Source organism: Nerophis lumbriciformis, linkage group LG01, assembly GCF_033978685.3.
Source record: "Nerophis lumbriciformis linkage group LG01, RoL_Nlum_v2.1, whole genome shotgun sequence".
Classification (NCBI taxonomy): Eukaryota; Metazoa; Chordata; class Actinopteri; order Syngnathiformes; family Syngnathidae; genus Nerophis; species Nerophis lumbriciformis.
Window position 1 is genome coordinate 13,830,654 of NC_084548.2, and position 27,668 is coordinate 13,858,321.

The 27,668-nt window shown below is 40.3% G+C and overlaps 1 protein-coding gene across 1 annotated transcript; it reads right to left on the reverse strand.

The window, feature by feature from the left end:
- Position 1: 1 nt before the first annotated feature.
- arhgef16 (Rho guanine nucleotide exchange factor (GEF) 16) lies at positions 2-26,418 on the reverse strand. Its single transcript, XM_061975585.1, has 15 exons — positions 26,250-26,418; positions 21,482-22,158; positions 17,802-17,853; positions 17,174-17,337; positions 17,044-17,100; positions 14,462-14,622; positions 7,662-7,814; positions 7,466-7,595; positions 7,220-7,294; positions 7,049-7,141; positions 6,787-6,938; positions 3,714-3,890; positions 3,458-3,528; positions 718-822; positions 2-658 (listed from the first exon to the last, which is right to left on the reverse strand). Exons 2-15 carry the CDS (start codon positions 22,046-22,048, stop codon positions 519-521), a joined length of 2,097 nt encoding a protein of 698 aa, XP_061831569.1. The 5' UTR covers positions 22,049-22,158; positions 26,250-26,418; the 3' UTR covers positions 2-518.
- Between the last annotated feature and the right edge of the window lie 1,250 nt (positions 26,419-27,668).

A 27,668-nucleotide genomic window follows, 5' to 3' on the forward strand; every position in this document is an offset into this window, starting at 1 on the left:
GCACACTAGAGTGATTTATTTCCGAGTAAAACGTTAGTAGTTGCAAGAGTACACATAGTTGACATCTGTTCTATTAGACATGCCTCACTTATCTTCATCCTACACCATCTTCAAGCCATAAGATTCAAGTGTAGAAGATGCACTGAAATTTATCCTTAAGTACACTACATTGATTTTTAAATACATGTTTTCTTTACCATAGGAGGCAGCAACTACATGTTAATGCTGTCCAAGTGGTACACTGATGAACAATCCTGTTGCACACTTGATCCTCATGAATGCAATATTTTTAATCAGTTGGCATGTCCTCGCATATTCAACTTTACATCATTGTCACCTTCGTGGGTCCTGTTCCAGTGTACAAGGTAAAGTCCGTGCTTGGATGAGTTTGGTGTGGAAGAAGTTCATTTTAGGACATCTTACCTCCCAAAAGTTCTTCTGGATGCAGAATGCCATGTCTTTTAATATGATTCCATCCTGGTCTGAATTGTCTTAAGTGTCATCGCAATGTCCGACTCTCATACGTTGGTCTCTTTGCGGAGACGCTTCATCCTCTGCATGTTGTCCTCGATGGCGGCGGGGTCTGTGATCTCTGTGGCGCAGCTGGCAGGAAACCAGCCTCTCTCGCCGTCTCTCATCCTCTCCCCGTAGCACCAGCCTAGTGAGAGCAGAGAGTGTTCCAGCATGTGGGGTGTATGATGACCAATGGAGCCTCACCTTCCTCCACTCTTTGGACAATAACAAGCTCCGCCTGCTGCAGTCCAACTTCGTCTGGCTCCTTGGGCATGTAGGCTTTTGTGGCCTCGTACTGCGGGAGGAGACCTGGAGCACACAGTCCCATCATGATGGATTACACCCCTCTGCATGTCTTTGCATACTGATCCCACAGCAGCGGCTATGTGAACCACTACACTACCAACAGCTGCCAATGTAATGGTTAAAAAAAAAAAAACAGGCTCTTTGCTGTCCATCCATCCATCCATTTTCTACCGCTTGTCCCTTTTGGGAGCCTATCTCAGCTGGAAGGCGGGGTACACCCTGGACAAGTCGCTACCTCATCTCATCACAGGGCCAACACAGATAGACAGACAACATTCACACACTAGATCAGTGGTTCTTAACCTTGTTGGAGGTACCGAACCCCACCAGTTTCATATGCGCCTTCACCGAACCCTTCTTTAGTGAAAAATAAAATGTTTTTGTTTTTTTTTTCAAATTCAAGACCGAGTTATATGTTTTTGGTAACACTTTAGTATCGGGAACATATTCTAAGTAATAAAGACTTAATTTAGAGTTATTTGGTCAGGGTTAGAGGGTTAGGGTTATAATAAGGCCATGCCGAATAAGGCATTAATAAGTACTTAATGACTAGTTAAGAGCCAATATGTTACTAATTTGCATGTTAATAAGCAACTACCGTATTTTTCGGAGTATATGTCGCACCTGCCGAAAATGCATTATAAAGAAGGAAAAAAAAACATAGGTCACACTGGAGCCCGGCCAAACTATGAAAAAAACTGCGACTTATAGTCCGAAAAATACGGTAATTAATGGTGAATATGTTCCCCATACTAAAGTGTTACCATGTTTTATTACTGGTGCATAAAATGAACCGTGCATGAACATCACCTTGTTCAAACAACAAAACCAACACAGTGCATAAACTCACAACAAATGACACACCTGCAAACCAGTCAGCTGTTGCCGTATCCGTAATACGCCGATAGGGAGAAGTTTGTATTTACACGATGAGTCAGGTGTGTCTTGACCTCCTCTGAACCCGACTCACCGAACCCCTAGGGTTCGATCGAACCCAGGTTAAGAACCACTGTTCTAGAGCCAATTTAGTGTTGCATGTCTTTGGAGGGGGGAGGAAGCCGGAGTACCCGGAGGGAACCCACGCAGTCACGGGGAGAACATGCAAACTCCACCCAGAAAGATCACGAGCCCAGGATTGACCCCAAGACCTTCATACTGTGAGGCACATGTACTAACCCCTGTTCCACCGTGCTGTTTGCTGTCATGAAAGAAAAAGTACCGTATTTTTCGGACTATAAGTCGCAGTTTTTTTTCATAGTTTGGCCGGGGGGTGCCACTTATACTCAGGAGCGACTTATTTGTGAAATTATTAACACATTACCGTAAAATATCAAATAATATTATTTAGCTCATTCACGTAAGAGACTAGACGTATAAGATTTCATGGGATTTAGCGATTAGGAGTGACAGATTGTTTGGTAAACGTATAGCATGTTCTATATGTTATAGTTATTTGAATGACTCTTACCATAATATGTTACGTTAACATACCAGGCACATTCTCAGTTGGTTATTTATGCCTCATATAACGTACACTTATTCAGCCTGTTGTTCACTATTCTTTATTTATTTTAAATTGCCTTTCAAATGTCTATTCTTGGTGTTGGGTTTTTTCAAATAAATTTCCCCCAAAAATGCGACTTATACTCCAGTGCGACTTATATATGTTTTCTTTCCTTCTTTATTATGCATTTTCGGCCGGTGCGGCTTATACTGCGGTGCGACTTATAGTCCGAAAAATACTGTAGGTATGGTGGATTTTGTTAGGCCGAAACCTAAAAACTGGGACGTATACAAAACTGAATAAAATGCCATTTAACAATTAACAGCAATAAATATTAAATAAAAGTCATGAATTATATAAATGTTAAGGCAAAAATATTTGGGCCAGAAAATTAATAATTCAATACATAATTTACATTTGAGTCCATAATTATATTAATAATTTATCATTTTTTCTCATATTTTAATTATTTAATTGTACGGCGTAGTGCGGTTGGGAGAGTGGCCGTGCCAGAAACCAGAGGGTTCCTGGTTCGATCCCCAGCTTCTACCAACCTCGTCACGTCCGTTGTGTCCTTGGGCAAGACACTTCACCCTTGCTCCTGATGGGTCGTGGTTAGGGCCTTGCATGGCAGCTCCCGCCATCAGTGTGTGAATGGGTGAATGTGGAAATAATGTCAAAGCGCTTTGAGTACCTTGAAGGTAGAAAAGTGCTGTACAAGTATAACCCATTTACCATTTTGGGGTTTATTTCATTTTGGCGCTTTGATAGCTTAGTCCATAAGGATTTGGGTTTCAGGACCAGAAGATCCAGTTTTGTGTACCACTGAATAAAATCAATAGCTTGTAGTTGTTGGAGTGATAAACTACAGTGTCAGTTATAATTAGTGTAAGAATACAACAAAAACTGTCAGCAATCACAAACATTGTATGCATGCTTTTGTCTAGGATAGTGCATTCAAAATCTGAGTAATGTCTGAGGGTCAAAAGGGCCTCTAGTTTGCTCCAAAACACTATACAAACTAGAATGAAGGGGAAAAACCTGCTAAAAGTGAAAATATGCAGCTCTAAATTGCATGATCGAAACAGAATATTGATTAAATGGATCTTTCTCCACATGACGCTCAACACTTACCATCTTTACAAGAGAAAAGTTGCGTCTGCTTGTGTTCTGTCAGAGCGACTATCCAGCGGGCTCGGTCCAACCTTGGTGAAAAGAAAAATGCACAAGCTTGGTAATTCGACTGTAGACAGCAGGGGGCGCCACATGCACACAATCTATGCAAATGTATAAAATAATAGCAGCACCACAAACCTACCTGGCCATTCAATTCTGTACTTAGTCTAATTATAAGGGTGTTTATTTTTCCACTCAGAGTGTGGCGTAGTACCTGGACTCGGCCACCAGGGTGGTGCCTTCGCTGTTCTTGCTCATGAGCAGCTTGAAGGACAAATGCTGGTTGGCACTGTTCTTGCCAGGCGGTGATGTCTGACCGTCTGTTTGCTCGCCCACCTTCACCTCCACGTTCTCCAGAGTGGCGTAGTCCATCACCACGAAGCTCTCCTCGCTGCAGGGAGAACATTTGAAGAGTTAACTTGAGCCCAGTGTTGACTTTTTTCACGAGCACGTTGTGGGCGGAGACTCCCTTCTTTCTTTTTGCTTTCTCCCTAACTCAAAACAGAAATCTGCAGAATAAAAGAATGCCGAGTATGTGAGGAGCACATCCGTGTTTTTCCACTCTGTCGCCTCAACGTGCTTCTCACAGTCCACAGGAAATGACCAACAGAAGCCCATCAATTTCCTGATCATTTCTCTGTATTAAATATCAAACTTGTTTTCATTTGGAGAAGTCTCTTGGGTAGTAAAACAACGTTCTATTTACTTGTGTGCGTCTTTAAAGGGGAACATTATCACCAGACCTATGTAAGCGTCAATATATACCTTGATGTTGCAGAAAAAAGACCATATATTTTTTTAACCGATTTCCGAACTCTAAATGGGTGAATTTTGGCGAATTAAACGCCTTTCTAATATTCGCTCTCGGAGCGATGACGTCACAACGTGACGTCACATCAGGAAGCACTCCGCCTTTTTCTCAAACACATTACAAACACCGAGTCAAATCAGCTCTGTTATTTTCCGTTTTTTCGACTGTTTTCCGTACCTTGGAGACATCATGCCTCGTCGGTGTGTTGTCGGAGGGTGTAACAACACGAACAGGGACGGATTCAAGTTGCACCAGTGGCCCAAAGATGCGAAAGTGGCAAGAAATTGGACGTTTGTTCCGCACACTTTACCGACGAAAGCTATGCTACGACAGAGATGGCAAGAATGTGTGGATATCCTGCGACACTCAAAGCAGATGCATTTCCAACGATAAAGTCAAAGAAATCTGCCGCCAGATCCCCATTGAATCTGCCGGAGTGTGTGAGCAATTCAGGGACAAAGGACCTCGGTAGCATGGCAAGCAATGGCGGCAGTTTGTTCCCGCAGACGAGCGAGCTAAACCCCTCTGGATGTCTTGGCTCACACCGTCCCTTATGCCACCGAAGATGATCAAGAGAAGAATATCGACCCTAGCTTCCCTGGCCTGCTGACATGAGTGTATGTCTCCAGAATATATTAATTGATGAAAATTGGGCTGTCTGCACTCTCAAAGTGCATGTTGTTGCCAAATGTATTCCATATGCTGTAAACCTAGTTCATAGTTGTTAGTTTCCTTTAATGCCAAACAAACACATACCAATCGTTGGTTAGAAGGCGATCGCCGAATTCGTCATTGTTTTCTCCCGTGTCGCTGGCTGTCGTGTTTTCGTCGGTTTCGCTTGCATACGGTTTAAACCGATATGGCTCAATAGCTTCAGTTTCTTCTTCAATTTCGTTTTCGCTACCTGCCTCCACACTACAACCATCCGTTTCAATACATGCGTAATCTGTTGAATCGCTTAAGCCGCTGAAATCCGAGTCTGAATCCGAGCTAATGTCGCTATAGCTTGCTGTTCTTTCCGCCATGTTTGTTTGTGTTGGCATCACTATGTGACGTCACAGGAAAATGGACGGGTGTTTATAACGATGGTTAAAATCAGGCACTTTGAAGCTTTTTTTTTAGGGATATTGCGTGATGGGTAAAATTTTGAAAAAAACTTCGAAAAATATAATAAGCCACTGGGAACTGATTTTTAATGGTTTTAACCATTCTGAAATTGTGATAATGTTCCCCTTTAACAGCACAACAATCATTGGCATTGCTTATATTATTATTACTATTTAAAACTTTTCTAAAAATGCACTTTTACCACAGAAAATCTGCAATCATGAATCAAGTTTAAATGCTCCTAATGCACTGTGCCCACAGCTGTGAACAATTAAAATCACATGATTTCAAATGAAGTCGTACTGCAATTACTGCACTTGCAGGTGAGTTTGTTTTATTTTATATTTTAATTATTTCGTGATTTTTTTTAAAACCTTTTTTTTTTTTCTTACCTCAAAACCTTATACTGTACCTTAAAACATTGTAATTTGTTTATCTTCAGAGTTGCAGTGAGGTTAAAAAGTAAGCTATTAACAGGATTTTGTTTTTATAAACAATGTATTTTATAAATTTTTTTAAATATAGATACATGTTCTTATATCTCTAAAGTTGCAATGGCGTTGAAAAAAGGCAATTCAAATACATTTTCCAGTAGGTTTAATATTCGTAATATTGTTTACAGCACATATATAAAAGTTGTAATTTATTTAATACAGTACTAATGTAAATACATGTGCTGATATCTTTAGAGTTGCAAAGGTTTGTAAATAAGTTATTTACTGGTTTACAAGTTAAGGTTTATTTTATATTACTATTTTTTAAATGTATTTCAAATCATTTTGTCATATTTTTTGTGTTGCAATGGAGTTGACATTTTTTTTTTTTGTAGAATTATTTTATTTCAATTTGTATTACTGCAATCTCCAATCTATACACTACTACTTTCTCCCCACGCTGTGAACCCTGAACTTTATACAATACTGCAGCTAATTTATGGATTTTTCAGGGTACACAGGCCGATAAATTGAGTCTTGTCACATTAAATAAAAAAAACTCACACGACCCTTCATTCAGCCATCAAGAAAGGTATGGACTCACCCTCATCATGGAGAAGAATCGACAAAATGCACAAGACGTAGCCCCAAAGCCAAAGAAGCTTGACCCAACCATTGAAAAAGGAAAAATCAGATGCACGGAACAAAAAAACGCTTGTGTAAATATTTCATGTTTCAATGAGTACACTTGCAGCTTGTATAAAATGTATACAAATATTAAGGTGCGTTCTACAGCCTGGAAATTTCAGTATACCTATTTTAGTTCTAATTACTTTAAGCGGAATGTATTTACAATTGCAATGGAGATTTAAAACGAGATATTTCCTGGTTTTGCATGAGCCGGTCACCACAAAAAAAAAAAAAGAGACCTATACCTTTTCTTCTTGGTGACGATGAGGACGTCGTTAAACAGGAACAGGTAGTTGGTCTTGTTGCTGAACGCTTTCCAGATGCTCAGCTCTTCAGCGCCGACGGCCAGCTCGCCGCGTTTCTTCAGCCAGCGTGACGACGACACCAGCGGGAACGGCTGTTAACGACACCCGGGGTCATGTATCTGCGCATGTGCGAGCTTGGTGATGTTTCAGCCACTTGTTGCCAGGCAGAGTTCTACTGTATCGCAAATAAGCAACACCTAACCTTGATTTTACCAAACTCCATTTGTTTCTGGATGGTGTACATCTGTTCCGTCCTCTCCATCCTCCGAGCGCCGTCGTTACAGCTGCTCACCAACTGTCGAGGTGAGCAGTAACAAAACAGTTAGCACATGTCAGGCTGCAGACTTCCAGCCATTGAGGGTCTTCTTGCTACCTTGCTGATGGCGTGCAGCGCCCAGACGGCGGCAAAGTACTCTGCTGCCTTGTCGGGAGTCTTCTGGCAAATAGTCTACAGGGTTAAAAAAAAAAAGAAGAGAACATGCAGCTTTGTGCAGTAAATGTTGCTTAAAATGGTATAATGGCACTGCCAGAAGTTGCACATTTTTATCTTTCTTTAAAAAGCTGATTGGATCAAGTGTTATGTTAAAGGTTGCCGTGGTAACGGAGAGGTCAAACTGACATCTAGCAGCAGAGGCAGTCTGGTAACCCGCTGCATGGGGAGGATGAGAAAAGAGATCATAGGCAGGCCTCCGCATTCGCTGCTCCCTTCGATTTGTTTCAGGGTGTCCTTGAACGCACCGTTGCTGGTCCTGGGAGACAGCGGAGGAGGACAGTTTAGGGCGACGTGTAAGCGCACTTTCAGGCGGCCGACTCACAGGAGCTTCTGCAGCGTCCTCTGCTGGAAGGTCTCGTTGGAGCAGTAGACGATGTAGGGCTCAAAGTGGTGGGCGGCGTGGTTCTGAACAATGTCGCTAATGTCCCGGATCACCGGGTTGTCGGAGTGACGTCGCTCCAGGTCCTCAAAAAAGCTGGAATGAAAGAGAGGGCGGGAGGTTGGTCATGATCGTGACTGATTAGCTCGGCACAACTGTGGAGGAGTAAGTGTGCAATGTTTGTGTGCATATTTCCATCCATTTTCTGCCGCTTGTCCCCTTTGAAGTCGCGGGGGTGCTGGAGCCAAATCCCAGCTGCATTCGGGCGGAAGGCGGTGTACACCCTGGACAAGTCGCCACCTCATCACAGGGCCAACACAGATAGACAACATTCACACACTAGGGCCCATTTAGTGTTGCCAATCAACCTATCCCCAGGTGCATGTCTTTGGAGGGGGGAGGAAGCCGGAGTACCCGGAGGGAACCCACGCAGTCACGGGGAGAACATGCAAACTCCACACAGAAAGACCCCGAGCCCGGGGATCGAACCCAGGACCTTCGTATTGTGAGGCACATGCACTAACCAGCGCTGCCCTATCTGTCAATATAAAAGTCAAAATAATATTTGATGTTATAGCCTTTTTTGTCAAAGAAAACCCAATTTCTTATGACAAAATGTGCAATATTTACCCAAAAATATTTCAAAGTGGAAGATTACATATTATTACATGATTATTATTAAATAGGTCAATTATTCATAACACAATTTGTTTGTAATCAGTATTTGTTTTTGAGCACAGTTAAAAAAAAAATCCCACTAAAATTATGAGTGTTAAAAATATTTGTTTTACTTTTTTTCTTTCAACACTTAAATCTCCAGATAAACCAGATCTATCCGTAGTTTTTATACATTTTTTATGTTTTTTAGTGTTATTTTACTTGTTACTTTATTAAGGCTAAATGCTGAGGGACTCTAAAGAAGTACAACAATCAGCTATGACAAGTTGAGCTACAAACCGGCAAACCTTGCCTTAGGGTTGCGCGATATAAACAATATAAATGATATACATTTTGCCAATCTGTGTTGGGCCTGCGATGAGGTGGCGACTTGTCCAGGGTTCACCCTGCCTACCGCCCGAATGCAGCTGAGATAGGCACCAGCATCCCCCGCGACCCCGAAAGGGACAAGCGGTAGAAAATGGATGGATGGATGGATGGATACATTTTGCCAACGATAGTGTTTTATACTATCGTTATATTGTGATAATGCATGTTGATGAAACATTCTTGCCGTGTCCTGCAAATTTGACAGCGACGAGCAAATGTAGCATTCATGCAAGCGGCTAACATCCCTCCAGAGTGCAGCATAGCCACTTTTTAAGTCACTAACGCTCGCCTAAATAGCGGCATATAAACTATATTTCTTAAAAGAAGGACAAGGAATAGCTAACCATGCTCTACCACACACCTTTGGAGGATATGCTAACCGCAAGCTGGAGCCTAAAAGTGGGCAGATCGATACAAATATGGACAATAACGATACCAAGTATATTATCATTACATGGTCAATAGTAGAGTAGTTAGATGGGTACTTTTTTTTTTTTTTTAATAAAAAAAATATTTTGTCGCATTTGTTATTGTTGACAAACTCGGGACATAAGTCCCTGGACACAGGAAGATTTTAATGTCTAAAAAGCTTCCATCTATCCAACCATCTTTTTCCGCTTATCCGAGATCGGGTCGCGGGGGCAGCAGCCTAAACAGAGAAGCCCAGACTTTCCTTTCCCCAGCCACTTCGTCCAGCTCCTCCCGGGCCGATCCTGAGGCATTCCCAGGCCAGCTGGGAGACATATTCTCCCCAACGTGTCCTGGGTCTTCCCCATGGCCTCCTGCTGGTTGGACTACTCCCTAGGGGGCATCCTGACCAGATGCCCAAACCACCTCATTTGGCTTCTCTCGATGTGGAGGAGCAGCGGCTTTACTCTGAGCTCCTCACGAATGACAGAGATTTTCCCCCTATCTCTAAAGGTAGAGCCCCGCTACCCGGCGGAGGAATTGCATTTTGGCCGCTTGCACCCGTGACCTTGTCCTTTCGGTCATAACCCAAAGCTCATGACCATAGGTAAGGATAGTGACGTAGATCGACCGGTAAATTGAGAGCTTTGCCTTTTCGGCTCAGTTCCACCAAAACGGATCGATACAACAACAACAGCAAACACAATAATAACAATAACAACAACAAAAACAATAGAACATCAGCAAATAGGATATGTACAAATATGATGGTAAAAGTGATAGCAAAGAAGAAGTTAGTGAAATAAATAATACAGAAATGATAATAAAAATTATTAAATTACAAATACCAATAGAAATAGCACTATTGATAATTAATAATAACAATAATTACCTCTATTATCAACAATACAATTGTTCAAATGCAACAATACATACGTATATGTAATGATAACTTGAAATTTAAAAGAAAGCCGATAAATGGAGGGGAAGAAAGAGAAGCCAACTATATCAACCTTGTAGATTGTTATAGTAACAGTAGGTTAAGTTTTGTCAGTATGCCACTTGTTACCCAGTTCCCCGTAGGGCAACAACGTTAATATATGTTTGATGAAACGTGATTATATGCATGGGTGTATGTATGTATATGTGCTTGTATATGTACAGTATGTGTATATGTATGTTTGTACAGTGAATGTATATGTACAGTATGTGTACCGTATTTTTCGGACTATAAGTCGCTCCGGAGTATAAGTCGCACCGGCCAAAAATGCATAATAAAGAAGGGGAAAAACATATATAAGTCGCATTTTTGGGGGAAATTTATTTGATAAAACCCAACACCAAGAATAGACATTTAAAAGGCAATTTAAAATAAATAAAAAATAGTGAACAACAGGCTGAATAAGTGTACGTTATATGACGCATAAATAACCAACTGAGAACGTGCCTGGTATGTTAACGTAACATATTATGGTAAATATGTTACGTTAACATACCAGGCACGTTCTCAGTTGGTTATGAGTCATTCAAATAACTATAACATATAGAACATGCTATACGTTTACCAAATAATCTGTCACTTTTAATCGCTAAATCCGATTAAATCTTATACGTCTAGTCTCTTACGTGAATGAGATAAATAATATTATTTGATATTTTACGGTAATGTGTTAATAATTTCACACATAAGTCGCTCCTGAGTATAAGTCGCACCCCCGGCCAAACTATGAAAAAAACTGCGACTTATCGTCCGAAAAATACGGTATATGTATGTTTGTACAGTGAATGTATATGTACAGTATGTGTATATGTATGTTTGTACAGTGAATGTATATGTACAGTATGTGTATATGTATGTTTGTACAGTGAATATGCGTGTGGATGTACAAACTTTGAGTGTGTATGTATGTACTGTATTTGTTTATGTATGTGGGAGCTTAGGTACCTATGTGTGCGCGTATGTATGTATATACAGTATGTATGAATAATCTTGTGTATGTGAGTATATATATGTGTATTTGTATGTACAATATATTTGAATCCCAGTATGTGCGGGAGCCAGAGTACGGCCCCAGCCACCCAGAGAGTCCAACCCAAAACAGCAGGTGTGGCGCCCAGGGACCAAGAAACCCACCGTGCCGCCCAGAGGAGCCAGCAGCAGGCCGTAGACAGACGCGTCGGCAGAGGACAAGGCACGGGAGAAGCAGGGGACAGCCAGCCCCCAAGCCAGCGAGAGACCACACCCAACAAGGGCAGAAAGGCGAGACGCCCCGCCCTAGAGGCCCAGAGACTCCCCGCAACTGGACGGGAAGACCGCCCCCGCCCCACCAGCAACCGGGCCCGGGTGGGGATTGGGTTGAATGACTGATCATTCAATGATCTTGAAAATGTAAAAAATCAGCATTTTTAGGACCACTACAGCCCCAGTAAAAAGTTGGTATTGGATCGATACCCATATTTCTAGCATCGCACAGAACTAATCAAGTATCAAACAGCAGAAGAGTAAGTGCTTCTTACATTTTAACAGAAGTGTAGAAACATGTTACAACAGAAATTAACCATGCAGGTATTGACAAAAAATAGCAAGTAGATTAATTATAGTTTTGAGAAAATGATACAACTGGAAATGAGGCAATATGTTACCACATATGACAGCAGCCAAATTAGGAGTCTTTATAACCAGTTTTGAAATGCTTCTATTGTCATTTATATACAAAATATTATATTTTGGTATCCATCATTATCGTAGGAGGCTGCAATATATATCACAAAATAGATTTTAGGCAATATTCCCCATTCCTCCTCTGCTGTGACATGTTAATAACATAGCGATGCCATTCTGCTGACACGATTTAGATAATCTTCCATCCCATTAAAAATACATAGTTTTGTGTGCACTTTTAAAGGAGACCTATGATAAATGTTATCTTTTCTGACTTATACAGTAAATGTTACAATGTTGGATACATTACTCGTGTTAAACAATGCCAAAGCATCAAATCATAAGGTTAATGCATTTTGGCGTGAGCTTGCAAGCACCTTTGGATACTTCTGTTCGCAAGATTTTGCTGTCTGGCTGCATCGTGACATCACAGCAAGGTGGACATACTTATTTAGGCCTTAAGCCAACCTTTTAGCCAGAGGGGAAGGAGCTCCTCACCTGCCCCCACAAAAGACATCTTGCAGACAGGCTCAAAAAACAGGTTATAAATTTGACAGTGGAGCAAAATTTACACCAAAGTACATCCAATACATATTATCTAGTTCACAAGAAAGTGTTTTAAATGTCGACTAAAAGCATAATAGGTCCACTTAAACACTATGGTAATAACGCATGGTCGACCATAAAGTATCACAGTGACATAAAACACCTTTTTCATTCTAATACTCAGTACAATGCAACCCGCTGACTAACAGATGTCAACACCGAAACCAAAGATAACCCTTGCTTTTACTTTTACTTCTGACTTGATCCATGGGTGATAAAAGGATTTTGGAACCTACGGCAGTTTGTTGGCGTTGATTCCCCCCATATTTTCTTTTACCTCAGACATGAAAAGGTTCATTAAACTTTTAGGAAATGTGAGAAATGGGATAAGTAACACGATTAGATTTTGGGGGTGATTTGGATAATTTGCACTTCACATTTACTTTACGAGGTTGAACTTCTCTTTGTGTGTATGCTAGACGCCCTGATTCCACTCATGAAAACAAAGAGAGTGTAAGACTGACAAGAGGGTTCACTTAGTTTATTCCGCTATAGAACAAATGCACCAAAGTCCTGAGACCGATGCAAAGAGTGAACCCTCCTGTAGGCTGTTTGGAAACAAAACATATACCCAAGGACATGAAAAGTGTAGTTATCCTTTGAGTTTTCTGCAGTGTGTGTTTGTTAGTTAGCAACATAGTTCACAAACATATGGGCAGATTTTGATTAAACTTCCCAGAAATTTCAGAAACTGGATATGGAACAAGTAATTAGATGTTGGCGGGTAATGCGGTTATACCATCTGGATTCAGGTTAAAAAAAAAAAAAAAGATTCTTTACTGTTGGGAGATAAGGCTTGAGAAGTGATTTTCTAGTTTTTAAAAAAATATGCTTATATGTATGATTTTTTTCAAGATGCAAGAGTCTTGACTGTCAATTCACCGTGAGTCCAAGTCACATTTAACATCACAATTATAAATATCTCTCTCTCTGTGCGGTGTGATTACACTAAAACAGTATTAAAAAGAATATATAAAACGCAAACTAAAGGCATGAGATGCATTAATTAATATATGAAGAAGCATAAACTGTATGCAATGACTGCCCAGTACAAACTTGCCCAAAGCTTTCGTACGTATACGCAAATCATTCTTCCAGTGTATAACAATAAAAAAGAGTGCATTTTGTCGTTTGCTGTGGTAGAATCCAGATTAATACTTACATGCATTTCCAGTATTTTGAAGCTTACTTTGCACTGAACAGGAAGACCCTGTGTACACGTTTTTAATGCTTTGTAACTAGACAGTAGTTGCTGCTGTCCTTTCATAACGTAGAAGTTGGCAATACTACAACAGGTGGACACATTGTGAACGCACCCTATATTCATAGAAATGATCACTTGTGGCGCTCAAATGTTTCTTGACGAGTTGGTCGGCGTAGACGGGTTGTTGACAAAAGTTGAAGCGACTTAAGTGTATTCTACTTTATATAATGTCTTAGCAAGATTACAATGTGTTCTAGTTGTTTCTTTTGAAATAAATGCCCATTTCAGTATTTGGTAATCCATCTTATCACAAGCATTGTGAGATCATTCCTAATGAGCATAATAAACATCTGATCTATTCAGAACCACTCCTGCAGGGAAACTATTTGTCAAAAAAAAAAGGTCAAATGACACGCAAGCAGCCACTCAGTAGGGACACAACACACATTCACATGTGCTACAACAACTTGTGTGAATCATTCTCGCACTTCCCGTTGTACTTATAAATTAAGAAAGACATTTACGTAGTTTTTCCTCACTGAATGTAAATATATTCTGACACAACCTGTAAAGCAATGAGAGCAACCCAGTCTATAGAGCATTTATCATTTTAAGTCCCCCAAAATACCACAGAGAGCAGCAAGGCGGCAGAACCAGTTTGCCAAGCGTGTTTTAACATGTCGACGGAGCCTACAAGATACTTTACACAGGCTGAAGGGGAAAATGCTTAAAATCTGAAGCTCAATCTGAAACTGCACTGCACATGGCAAAAGCAGTAGTTACTGTGTATTAGTAGTAGTGTGTTGCTGTGCCCACCGTTTGCTGACTTGGTGGATAACAGAGATGTTGGAGAAGAGGTGATGGTGCTCTGTGGTCGTCATGGTTCTCTTCAGGGCGTCACTCTCCTTAAAATGTCGCACCAGGATGCCCAGACTGTGCAGGTATGAATGCTCTGATGTGATTATTTCAAAGATTGCCTGTCAAAAAAAACAAAAACACGTTTCCACCGAAGCAATGCAGAGAAATCATGTGGGTAAAGGATTGGAATGACTGATTTGTGGCAGTGTTTGAGGAAGTTGCACTGCAAAACTCTAACATTTCAAATGAAACTCTCCAGGAGTGAATAGTGACTCGTATCATTGATCAGTCGCAATCTGAACAGGAAGTAAAAGGCATTGAAGTATTAACATGAATATTATAAGAGCCATGAGGTGACTTGAGGCATAAAAGTGGGAAGCAAAGCCTGAATGTGGTTATACTTTTAGGGTGTGGCTTTATTCAGAAACTGTAGTGCAAACAGAGTGGACCTTTGCTATTGACACAACATCCGCTGCCACGCTACACATAACAGCCATAACAAAGAGGCTTACTTACATTACTTAACATACAAATTGTCCACTGTCATTATATCCCTTGTTGTTAACCTGAATGCCAACATGACATAGAATTCGAAAGGGAACTTTAATTATGAGGTACAGCTTTCTTGATACCTTCTATACAGTATCAGTCAATAGTTTAGACACACTTTCCAATGCTATTAGATGAGAAGTTTTCCCAAATTTGTGCTGTAGAACAAAAAGGGAGAAAACTGCTTTTTGTTACATCAATCACTTTTCTTTGGACTAATCTACAGAATGACTGTCAGAACTAAAAACACTATAAGAATGAATCTAGTCCGGGGGTCTTCCACGTTTTATAGCGCGCTAGTCGCTAGTTGGCAACTACTGCCCCAATCATTAGCTAGCAACTTAAGCCTCTAATCTGCGCTAATTAGAGCGCTAATCACTGGCTATTTTAATGGCTAACATGAATATACATCCATCCATCCATTTTCTACCGCTTATTCCCTTCGGGGTCACGGGGGGGCGCTGGAGATTATCTCAGCTACAATCGGGCGGAAGGCGGGGTACACCCTGGACAAGTCGTCACCTCATCACAGGGCCAACACAGATAGACAGACAACATTCACACACTAGGGCCAATTTAGTGTTGCCAATCAACCTATCCCCAGGTGCATGTCTTTGGAGGTGGGAGGAAGCCGGAGGACCCAGAGGGAACCCACGCAGTCACGGGGAGAACATGCAAACTCCACACAGAAAGATCCTGAGCCCGGGATTGAACTCAGGACTACTCAGGACCTTCGTATTGTGAGGCAGACGCACTAACCCCTCTCGCACCGTGCTGCCCTTATATGATAATATCAATATTTATTCATGATTTTATTCTAAACCTGCAAGGTACAGGGTGGTCATGCCACGGCCATTGCTAAACTACACTACAGTGTGAGGAAACACAAAAAAGGTGGAGTATTATTTTCATCTAGCAATGGCATGCGCATAATAAAGACGTGATAAAAGCTGTTGTTTTTATGCAGTCGAAAGGAGTGTGCAGGTGTTTCTAATGTTGTGACCGAGTGAGAATATACAATGCTCATTAAGTTTTTTTTTAATCGTGATTGGAAAAACAAAATAGTGGTGACGACTTCAATATATATTTAAACAGTGTGCATTTTCATTAGATTAACAATGATACTTAAAGACAGGATGGGGCATGGTTTCATTTGCAATCTGGGAAGACCTCCAGAAACAACTCAAAAAGGGGTTATAAAAGTGACTTTGGAGAAAAATGTATACCAAAGCATATCCAATATGTTAAATGTAGACCACAAGAAAGTGTTTTAAATGTATATTATAATAATTATAGCTGGCCTTTAATGTGTATTTAAATATATTGAAATTTGCGGAAAGATTGCAGGGGGAATATTAAAAAAATATGTATTAAAAAAAGTCTAATTAGCCAAAAATTTCACGAAACCCTTGCAGTATCTTTGCGGACCACCTGGGGGTTGCGGACCGCCTGCTGAAGACCTCTGGTCAAGTCTGAAAATATTTTTAGATATTGTAATATATTCATGATTGTGTCTAAAGTCCCACTAGAATTGCTTTGTGTTTGTATAGATTTGTATGAATGTTGTCTTTTAGTCCCATGTGTGCCACCCGTGTTGCCAGCAAGGATTACGCCTCCAAACAAGCAAACTAGTAGTATAATCCGATCCTTCCAGTTTCCATAGTTAGCCTAATTGATCCTATGGGGCCACCATACTTAAAGCTTGGGTTGAGCAATGCCTAAAAGAGCCAAAACAAACCGCAGTTGGCACATGTGACAAGTCATGTGACATCAGTTTGTCATGCACGCCTCTGTCATTTATTTACACACCTAATGACAGGTTCTCCTAAATGAGAAGGAAAGGGAAAGAATAAGCTTGTTGAACTTATGACCACCTATACCTTTACTACTTCTCCTGCTATATTTTACATGTCATGCCTGGATACCGCAAGATGGCTAAACCTTTTTAATGATAATTTAAATATCAGCACACAAAGAGACAAGCTGCTTACCTCTTGCCGCTTTCTCTCTTGAGGGGAGATCATGCTCAGTATATCGTTGTCCTTCACCTTTATGACGACACAAGGGGCATACGAACGGATTGACAATCAAGCGGAAGAGGAGCACATCTCTCTGACTTACCTGCGGCAGCTGGCTCCAGGTGAGTTGCGCCGGCCGGTAGCTCTTCACCACGATGTTCTGGTCCTCCACGGGAGGTTCCACCACCACAAAGTCATCCAGAAGTTCATCCTGGTTAGTGGAGTGCAAACCTCGCTCTCGGATCTCCTGGTAGAGGCGCGGCGTTGCTGGAGAGCAAATCCACAAATTTATCATTTTAGGGCAAATTCTCAGCAATTCTGGACTTCAAGCTGATATTCAATGTCGAAACAAATAAGAGCAGAGAATAACTCTACATCTGCATATCAAACACAATACTAAATGCTAAATAAATAATATCAAGACAGCTTCTTGTTCCAGTTAACATACATTGACAAGCGCAGTAAGCCAAAACAGTCCAACAGGAGGACGAGCTGTGCCTGAAGGACACTACAATTCAATAATCATGACTCAACAATGCCACATTCAGCATGTGGAGCCCAAACCAGACTGTGGCGTATAGGCTTTAATTCCCGCTCGCTCAGCACTCTTCATTGTCAAGAAGTTGTACAACACACTGACCTAAAACGGCCACCAAAACACACTCTGATGATTTGTAGCGGTTGTAGTGTTTTGGACACTTTTAGGGAAGTGGCGAGAGACACAGTCGTACCGTCTTTAAATGATCCTCGGTGGGTACGGTTCCTCCTTCTCCCCAGGGTTCGCTGGAAAGACGACAACATGACAGTTTGTCATTGAGGAATTCACATCACAAGTGTCCGGGGTATGGAAGATTTGAAACAGTTGCAGAGACACAGCATCATACAAACATGACTAACAGAGAATATAATGGAGGTTATCTTAGACATAATTAGCTTTCTTGTTTAATCTAGACCAGGGGTGTCAAACTCAAATACAGAGTGGGCCAAAATTTAAAACTGAACAAAGCCGCGGGCCAAGGTAAAACAAATTAACCCTTTAATAGGGACCCAAACAAGTTTTGCATTGAATATTGAACAAGCAAGGCTTATATAACTTTAAAGTGACATGCAAAATCGAGTTTCAAATAATAATAATAAAAATTAAAAAATATCAATGGCATATCAAATACAATTTAAATAAAAATTGAATGCCTCTTTTCTATTTGCAGCCTTCTAAGGTAAATATCAACATTAACTTTTTCCACAGGCTAATAAATTAGAAAATAAAATAATGAATAAACCAACCATTCAGGACTTTAAACTGCTCAGTTTGCAACACACTGATCTAATCTGATGTGTCCAAGCCAGATACCTGCCATCTTTTCTTGGATGCTAGTTCATTAATGTCGGGGCTCAGGCTTTGAGCTGAGGCATCTTTCATTATCGAACGAAGTTGTTCATCAGTCATTATATCTCGTTCACCCGGACCACAGTCTTCGGGGCGTGCTTTAGAGGCACTGCGTTTATCGTCCTCCACGAGCTGTCGTCACGTCTGCTTTTCATCCATTCCGACAACGTGCCCGCCCAATCACAAAATATGTGCGACTTCACCACGCACACACACGTGAATGCAAAGCATACTTGGCCAACAGCGATACAGGTTACACTGACGGTGCCCGTTTAAATAACTTTAACACTGTTAGAAATATGCGCCACACTGTGGATTGTGGCGCATATTTCTAACACCAAACAAGAATGACAAACACATTTCGGGAGAACATCCGCACCGTAACACAACATAAACGCAACAAAACAAATACCCAGAATCCCATGCAGCTCTAACTCTTCCGGGCTGCAATATACACCCCCGCTACCACCAAACCCCCCCCCACCCCCCACCCCCTTCCGTGCGTCGGTTGAGGTGGGCGGGGTTGGGGGGGCGGGGGTGTATATTGCAGCCCGGAAGAGTTAGGGCTGCATGGGATTCTAGGTATTTGTTTTGTTGCGTTTATGTTATGTTACGGTGTGGATGTTCTCCCGAAATGTGTTTGTCATTCTTGTTTGGTGTGGATTCACAGTGTGGCGCATATTTCTAACAGTGTTAAAGTTATTTATACGAGCACCGTCAGAGTAACCGGTATCGCTGTTGGCCAAGTATGCTTTGCATTCACGTGTTTGTGCGTACTGAAGCCGCACATATTATGTGACTGGGCCAGCATTCACTGGACTGGGTGAAAAGCGGACGTGACGATTTTTGGGAGGGGCACTGAAATTTGAGAGTCTCCCGCGGCACCGCCGCTGAATATAATCGGCGGGCCAGCTCTAGTGTTAATTTGATATCGCCTCAAGGGCCAAGTGAAATTACACGGCACAGCCCAGAGTTTGACACCCATGATCTAGACTATAATGACCATATATCGCTGTAACGTCAACTACAATGACTGGCACCCAGTCTAACTAGGATAGACTCCAGCTTACCCGTGAGCCTGAAAATAAGATTTGTGTGTATTTGCCCCTTTGTTTGGTTAGCAAGCAGGCTACTTCCTGGTTAATGGGCGACAAACAAAGTTTAAGAATGGAGACTTAAAGTTTGTAAATAAAACTCTGTAATGCCATATTTATCTAGATCCTTACCAACATATATTGGGTTCTTTTTTGCGTAATCCTAATAAGTAAATCTGCCCAACTATAAAAACAACAAAGATAGTAGTGCCTTCAGACTTTAATACAATACGGTAGGGGTCTCCAACCTAGATTACAAACAGTGAGGCTAAGTGAAGTGAATTATATTTATATAGCGCTTTTCTCTAGTGACTCAAAGCGCTTTTACATAGTGAAACCCAATATCTAAGTTACATTAAAAACCAGTGTGGGTGGCACTGGGAGCAGGTGGGTAAAGTGTCTTGCCCAAGGACACAACGGCAGTGACTAGGATGGCGGAAGCGGGGATCGGATACTTTTACAAAATGAAAACGGCCAAGATCTACTAATTTTTGTAACGTTGCATTCATAGCTTGTTTTAACCCAAAATACATTTCCGGTACCTTGGTATCCATACCAGTACTCAATGGTATAAATTTCCAGTACGTTTCATAAAAAAATATTCAGTATTCAACACTGAGCTGATACAGTATATTGTTTTCTTACACTTCTGAGTCTCAATTGCAAGTATTATATTGTCGACTTTGCATGTAATTGCAATTCCCAGAATGGCAGAATTACATGGACTACGGTGTGTTGCCTAAGCCAGTGAGTAGTCTTTGCAGTTTTAGTTAAATGTGACAATCTTTAGTTTTTCTGAGCCCTTTGAAGTGTTTATACTGTAAATAATATATTTATTACACACCAGTTGATTGCAGCATGTATTTTAGTTATAGTATTGATTACCAAATATAGAGGTGTTGGAATTGCCATGTAAAATAGCTAATTCTAATCGACAGCATGTCTTTAGCCTAGCTAACGTAAATTAAAATCGAGTTAGCGCGTCTTTAAAAGTGGAGCCTTAATGTACTTTCCGAGTGCCTTCTTCTTGCTTTGTTGGCATGGAAAATTTGAACATTACTTTAAGACAATCTGGTTCAGTCTGCTCTGAGTACCTGAATGCTTGTTTCTCCGCCGTGTGCTTAAACCGGTGCCGAGTCTGCAATGATACCTTTTGTTGTGACGTGACGTCCCAAACAGTATCGAGACATGGTGCCATTCGATTTGACGTGATTAAGTACTGATGTAATTCGTTCAGTACATATAAAAGTACCAAATTCATCCATCCTTACATTTAGTACCGGTATTAAAAAAAATTCCGTTCATCAGCTTCTTGTATTTCAGTATGTATTTAGTTCTAGTGCAGTTTTTTTCAATCACTATTAGAGCAACTTTGACAAAAAATAATTATTTTGTGCTTTATACGACGGGTAACATTTAAATTGTACTTACAGTAAATTAGGAAGCAGATCTCCACTCAAACAGTTCGATCATTGTCTTTGTGCTATTTTGTGGTAATTAAGTATTAAATAGAGGTATCATGTTGCAGTGACTGCGTGGGCTTCCTCCCACCTCCAAAGACATGCACCTGGGGATAGGTTGATTGGCAACACTAAATTGGCCCTAGTGTGTGGATGTTGTCTGTCTATCTGTGTTGGCCTTTCGATGAGGTGGTGACTTGTCCAGGGTGTACCCCGTCTTCCGCCTGAATGCAGCTGAGATAGGCTCCAACACCCCCCCGAGACCACGAAAGGGACAAGCGGTAGAAAAGGGATGGATGGATGGATGTTGGAATTGAACACGCGTACATATACTGAGAGTATAAGCAAATATTATTTTACCCTTTGGTGAGCTACTCAAAATCAGTTAGGTGGAGACCCCTGCAGTACAGGATGACTTTATTTAGTTAGAAGACATGTTGGCCCATAAAAATGAATAAATAAAGCCCTACCTTCCTTCCAGGACTGCGAGTCGGACCTGGACTGGACGCTCTTCCCTCTTTAAGAGGTTTTAGTGTGTTTGCAGCCATTTTCCCTCTTGCCATGGCCTCAATGTCCAGGCTGGTAACAGCCGCTCTGTACGACTTGTTCCTGCGGTTCCTCCTCAACGAAAAACCGTCTCCATCGCTGTCATAGTCCTCCCAGGTCACGTTGGAACCCTGCGTTGAGTGACGAGTGCGTGCTCCATTGCTGGACTTCTCCAATCCCACGGGGAAGGTCACCACAGTGGTGTGGTGGCGATTCTTGGTTCTACTCGCCGTGGCGAGGTTCTTGGGGATGAGCTGCTCGGTGCCGAGCTTCAGCGCCGCTGCACTTTGTGTGCTCAAAATCAAGCGCTGCGGCACCACGAGCCTGTCCGTTTTGTCATCTTGTATTGGGGTTGCTTCGGGCTGGAAAGCGGGCGAGCTTTGTGACTGGCAGCAATCTTCGCCGGGCTCGGATATGTGGAGCACCGTGGAAAACTCGCTCCCCTGAATTATACGGGTCTGGTCGCCCGCACAGCGGTCTGTGTGAGACATGGTGTCCTGCCGCTGTCAGCTTGGGCACTGTGGTCTTCTTCAGCACATTCGACGACTGTTCAGATAGCAGTTTTACAGATAGACGGGTTCAGGATGTTCACTAGAAGGGACTGCATGAGCAAAGCGGGAATGAGTTAGAGAGTATGAACTCATGAGTCACTTTTTTCTAGCCAACGCGTAAACACAAACTCCTATAACACACTACAGGTCAGTTCAATGTTACGCACATGCATTTCTGTGCTACCTTTGACCTGCCCTGTGGTATACACTGCAAAAACTGAAATCTAAGTAAGATTAAATATCTCAAATAAGGGTGATATTTGCTTATTTTCTGTCTAATAAGATAATTATTCTCACTAAGCAGATTTTATGTTAGAGTCTTTTACTTGTTTTAAGGGTTTTGGTCCTAAATGATCTCAGTAAGATATTACAGCTTGTTGCTGAGATTTTATGACCTATATTGAGTAAAGCAGGCTTGAAACTAGAATATCAACTGTTGCAAACCGGTGTCATCAACACTCACATGTAAAAAACTACTTTTTTAAAGTAATCATTTCTTATTTCAAGCATGAAAAAAAAAATTATGATTTTGTCTCATAATTAAAACAGATGACAGCCAAATGGACTTTGCTGTTTTATTTTCAATGAAACAATAGAACATACGTACTCCTATAGTAGTACAGTTGGCAAAGTACAGTAAACTGACAGTTAATATTTAAACATTTGACATTTCAAACAATTTTGAACAGAAATAGTTCATGCACATTAAGATAAATTCCTCAAAATTACAATAAAAAATGTTTTGGCCGGGGGTCGGGCTGTATATATGCGCACTAATTGACTGAAAGAGGACGCACTTGGCGCGATGATGTCATGTTATCGATGGAAAAATGCATTTTTAGACAATATGATTTGCCTGAGCGGCTAATAGACCCCGAGAGTAACAAGCACTTGCCTTGTTGCCTTTCCATTAAGAACAATAAATTAGGGTAAACTGGGTATAACACATGGCACACTGACAAAGCTTAACCTATTGTTACTATAACAATCTACAAGGTTAATGTAGGTTGCTTCTCTTTCTTCCCCTCCATTTCTCTGCATTCTTTCGTATCTCAAGTTATCATTACGTATATGTATTGTTGCATTTGAACAACTGTATTGTTGATAATAAAGGTAAAGTATTGGTATTGTTCATTATCAATAGTGCTATTTCTATTGGTATTTGTATTGCTTCATTTGTAGTGTACCGGTAATAATGCTCATTGTCATTTCTGTATTATTTCCGCTAACTACTTATTTGCTATTACTTTTACCATCATATTTGTACATGTCGTATTTGCTGATGTTGCTCTATTTTAGTTGTTGTTGTTGTTGTGTTTGCTGTTGTTGTTTTTGTCTCTCTGTCTTATTCCCCTCTTGTCCCCACAATTTCCCCCTCTGTCTTCCTTTTTTTCCTCTTTCTATCCCCTCCTGCTCCGGCCCGGCTGCACCAAATGATAATATAAATACATTTAATAAAGTCAAATACTAATAACGCAACAAGAGAAGTATCCAACACTTCTCTTTTGTAAAGTAAATCTGAACAGCCTATATGGGCATCTACATCAACTATATCAGGGGTCACCAACGCGGTGCCCGCGGGCACCAGGTAGCCCGTAAGGACCAGATGAGTAGCCCGCTGGCCTGTTCTAAAAATAGCTCAAATAGCAGCACTTACCAGTGAGCTGCCTCTATTTTTTAAATTGTATTTATTTACTGGCAAGCTGGTCTCACTTTGCTCGACATTTTTAATTCTAAGAGAGACGAAACTCAAATAGAATTTGAAAATCCAAGAAAATATTTTAAAGACTTGGTCTTCACTTGTTTAAATAAATTCATTTATTTTATTACTTTGCTTCTTATAACTTTCAGAAAGACAATTTTAGAGAAAAAATACAACCTTTAAAATGATTTTAGGATTTTTAAACACATACCGGTATACTTTTTTACCTTTTAAATTCCTTCCTCTTCTTTCCTGACAATTTAAATCAATGTTCAAGTAAATTTATTTTTTTTATTGAAAAGAATACATTTTAATTTAATTCTTCATTTTAGCTTCTGTTTTTTCGACAAAGAATATGTGTGAAATATTTCTTCAAACTTATTATGATTAAAATTCAAAAAAAAAAATTCTGGCAAATCTAGAAAATCTGAGGCTTTTGACAAAGTTGCAGAAAAATACTCTCAGGTCATAAACAGAGTTGGGCAAGAGTTTGAGAACAGGTTTTGTGACCTGAATCAGCTTGAGCCATGTGTGTCGTTCATTTCTAATCCTTTCATGAACTTGGATATATCATGCATTGCTGAGCAGTTAAGTGCAACATTTAGCCTGGATGCTGAACAGGTGGAGATTTAAATTGTAACACTGCAAAATGACCTCCACCTCAAAGCCCACCAGGCTGCACCAAACTTTTGGTGCCTTGTTGACACAGAAAAGTACAGTGGTGTATGCGCAGCAGCTATGAAGGTTGCAAGCCTGTTTGGTTCACCTTATCTTTGTGAATCTGTGTATCTTTATTGACATGAACTTCATCAAGAACAAACACAGAACACCCCTCACTGATGTACATCTGCAAGACTCACTCAGAGTTGCAGTGTCAAGTTACGAACCAGAGTACAACACACTAGTTAACAGCATGCAATGCCAGGCTTCCCACTAACTGACAAAGAAACAGATAACAGATTTGGTGTCCATTTCAAAGTGTGACATGATTTATTTAAAAATTTGAGAGTTGACTTTTGCATTTTACATGAGTTATTATTTGTACAAATATGATGCAAAGTAATTCATGATTTGTTAAAAAATGTTAGTAGCTAGCTAGTTAAAATGGGATATTGTGTGATTTCACAAGACTGTCTTAGAAGTGATCATTTGAAAATATTCAATATGAAAAATGTGCACTTAGAGAAAATATAAAAATAAAGTGTTGCATATTGATATTTATCTGTTTCTATATATATTTATTGTGAGAAATCATTAAGATGATCAGTGTTTCCACAAAGATAAATATCATTAATTATTAATAATAACATAGAGTTAAAGGTAAATTGAGCAAATTGGCTATTTCTGGCAATTTATTTAAGTGTGTATCAAACTGGTAGCCCTTCCCATTAATCAGTACCCAAGAAGTAGCTCTTGGTTTCAAAAAGGTTGGTGACCCCTGAACTATATGATTTGCCTGAGAAGCTGGACAGGACAAAAAAAAAGAACAAAAAAAAACCCAATAAATTAGTTTTTAGTATAACTTTGCTGGTTTCAAGAAATGTAATGCCGAGCGCATGTCATTATGTCAAGATAATGACACTAGCATTTACTACATTTAAGAATATTTTTCTATATATTGAGCAAAAAGGTCTTTTTAGTTTCTACCAAGAAAAGTGCACTTGTTATTAGTGAGAATATACTTATTTTAAGGTATTTTTGGGTTCATTGAGTTTAGCTAATTTTACTTGTTTTGGATTGATTGATTGATTGAGACTTTTATTAGTAGGTTGCACAGTGAAGTACATATTCCGTACAATTGACCACTAAATGGTAACAAGTTTTTCAACTTGTTTAAGTCGGGGTCCAAAGGGAAAGTCTTGACAAGCCAAATTTTCTTGTTCTATTGGCAGATAATTTTGCTTAGTTCAAATAAAATACTCCTAATTTTTGTATTTTTTTTCTCTTGTTTTTGAACACTGACTTTTTGCAGTGTAGAAAGTAAACAGGTGGGTGGGTGTCTTTTACTCATTAAAAATGTCATATTCAAAAATTTTGAGATTACATATGAGCTTACATATTCCTACAAACATTTGAAATGGGACTTTATATACAGGCAAGGACAAGTTTGTTTTTATAACAGCAGAGGGCGGGAATTTGAAGAGAAAAAGAGCTAACTAAAGATCCAGGGTTAGCTTTCTTCTTCAATGTAAATTACATTTGAATCTGTTCAAACGCAAACGCTTTTACATATTTTACACTCCAATGCAGAGATTTTAATGAGCTTGTTTTAAATCTTCGAGAGGGGCGGATTAGGGTGGGAGAAGAAAAGAAAGAAAGAAAGAAAGGAAGAAAGAAAGAAAAGCCTGCCTCAACATTCCCATGGTCGTTCATGGCGAGGTGACGCGAAGTAAAAGCAAAACACAAGTCAGGTAAAAAAAAAAAACATAGCCGTCTTACCTGAGTGAGGTGAACTTTTCAACGTGCAAACGCGAGCTTGTTGTCCACACTGGCTGGCAGCTCCGTCATTCGTGTCACATATTTCTGCGCGAACAGTCACTTCCTACTTTGGTGGCTGCCGGGTGACGTCATCAAGACAGGTGAGCGCCGATCAGTAACAGAGAAAGAAGCAAACTAGTGAACTAAGTCGTCTTCTTTTTTTAAATAGCTTTACGAGAGTTGGACAAAGTGCCCGTTTAATTGATTTCCAAATTGTTTCCACGTTTATATTTACATTACTTATTTTCCCAAATGAATAACTTTTACTGTGTTTACACTTTGAACCTTCCTTGAGTTTATGGGCCCTGCAACTTGTAAAACAGCTCGTTGTTGCACCCTGGCGACCAATAGCTGGTATTACAACATTTTATATCAAAGCGCCCATCAAACTGTATTATATTTCTGGAGACCTTAGACCAGGGGTCCCCAAACTACGGCCCACGGGCCGGATCCGGCCCAAGTAAAAAAAAAAAAAAAAAAAAAGTATATATATATATATATATATATATATATATATATATATATATATATATATATATATATATATATATATATATATATATATATATATGTATATACAGTCAAGAAAATAAGTATTTGAACACCCTGCTATTTTGCAAGTTCTTCCACTTAGAAATCATGGAGGGGTCTGAAATTTTCACGGTAGGTGCATGTCCACTGTATGAGAGATAACCTAAAAAGAAAAATCCAAAAATCACAATCTATGATTTTTTAACAATTTATTCGTGTGATACAGCTGAAAATAAGTATTTGAACACCTGTCTATCAGCTAGAATTCTGCTCCTCAAAGACCTGTTAGTCCGCCTTTAAAAGTCCTCCTCCACTCCACTGTATTATCCTGAATCAGATGCACCTGTGTGAGGTCGTTACCTGCATAAAGACACTTGTCCACCCCATACAATCAGTAAGACCCAAACATTCAGCATGGCTAAGAGCAAAGAGCTGTCCAAAGACACCAGAGACAAAATTGTACAACTCCACAAGGATGGAAAGGTCTACGGAGAAATTGCCAAGCAGCTTGGTGAAAAAAGGTCCACTGTTGGGAGTAATCATTAGAAAATGGAAGAAGCTAAACATGACGGTCAATCTCAATCGGAGTGGAGCCCCATGCAAGATATCGCCTCGTGGGGTCTCAATGATGCTAATAAAGGTGAGGAATCAGCCCAAGACTACACGACAGGACTTGGTCAATGACCTGAAAAGAGCTGGGACCACTGTTTCCATGGTCACTGTTGGTAATACACTACGACGTCATGCTTTGAAATCATGCATGGCACAGAAGGTTCCCCTGCTTAAACCAGCACATGTTAAGGCCCGTCTTAAGTTTGCCAATGACCATTTGGATGATCCAGAGGAGAA

Excerpts from the sequence above, each read along its gene's own strand:
- arhgef16 (XM_061975585.1), bottom strand. The coding sequence starts at position 22,048 with ATGTCTCACACAGACCGCTGTGCGGGCGACCAGACCCGTATAATTCAG. Across the intron at positions 3,891-6,786 it reads ATCGTCACCAAGAAGAAAAG|CGAGGAGAGCTTCGTGGTGA; the intron begins GTATAGGTCTCT and ends TTCTCCCTGCAG. Across the intron at positions 823-3,457 it reads ACTTTTCTCTTGTAAAGATG|GTCTCCTCCCGCAGTACGAG; the intron begins GTAAGTGTTGAG and ends TGTGTGCTCCAG.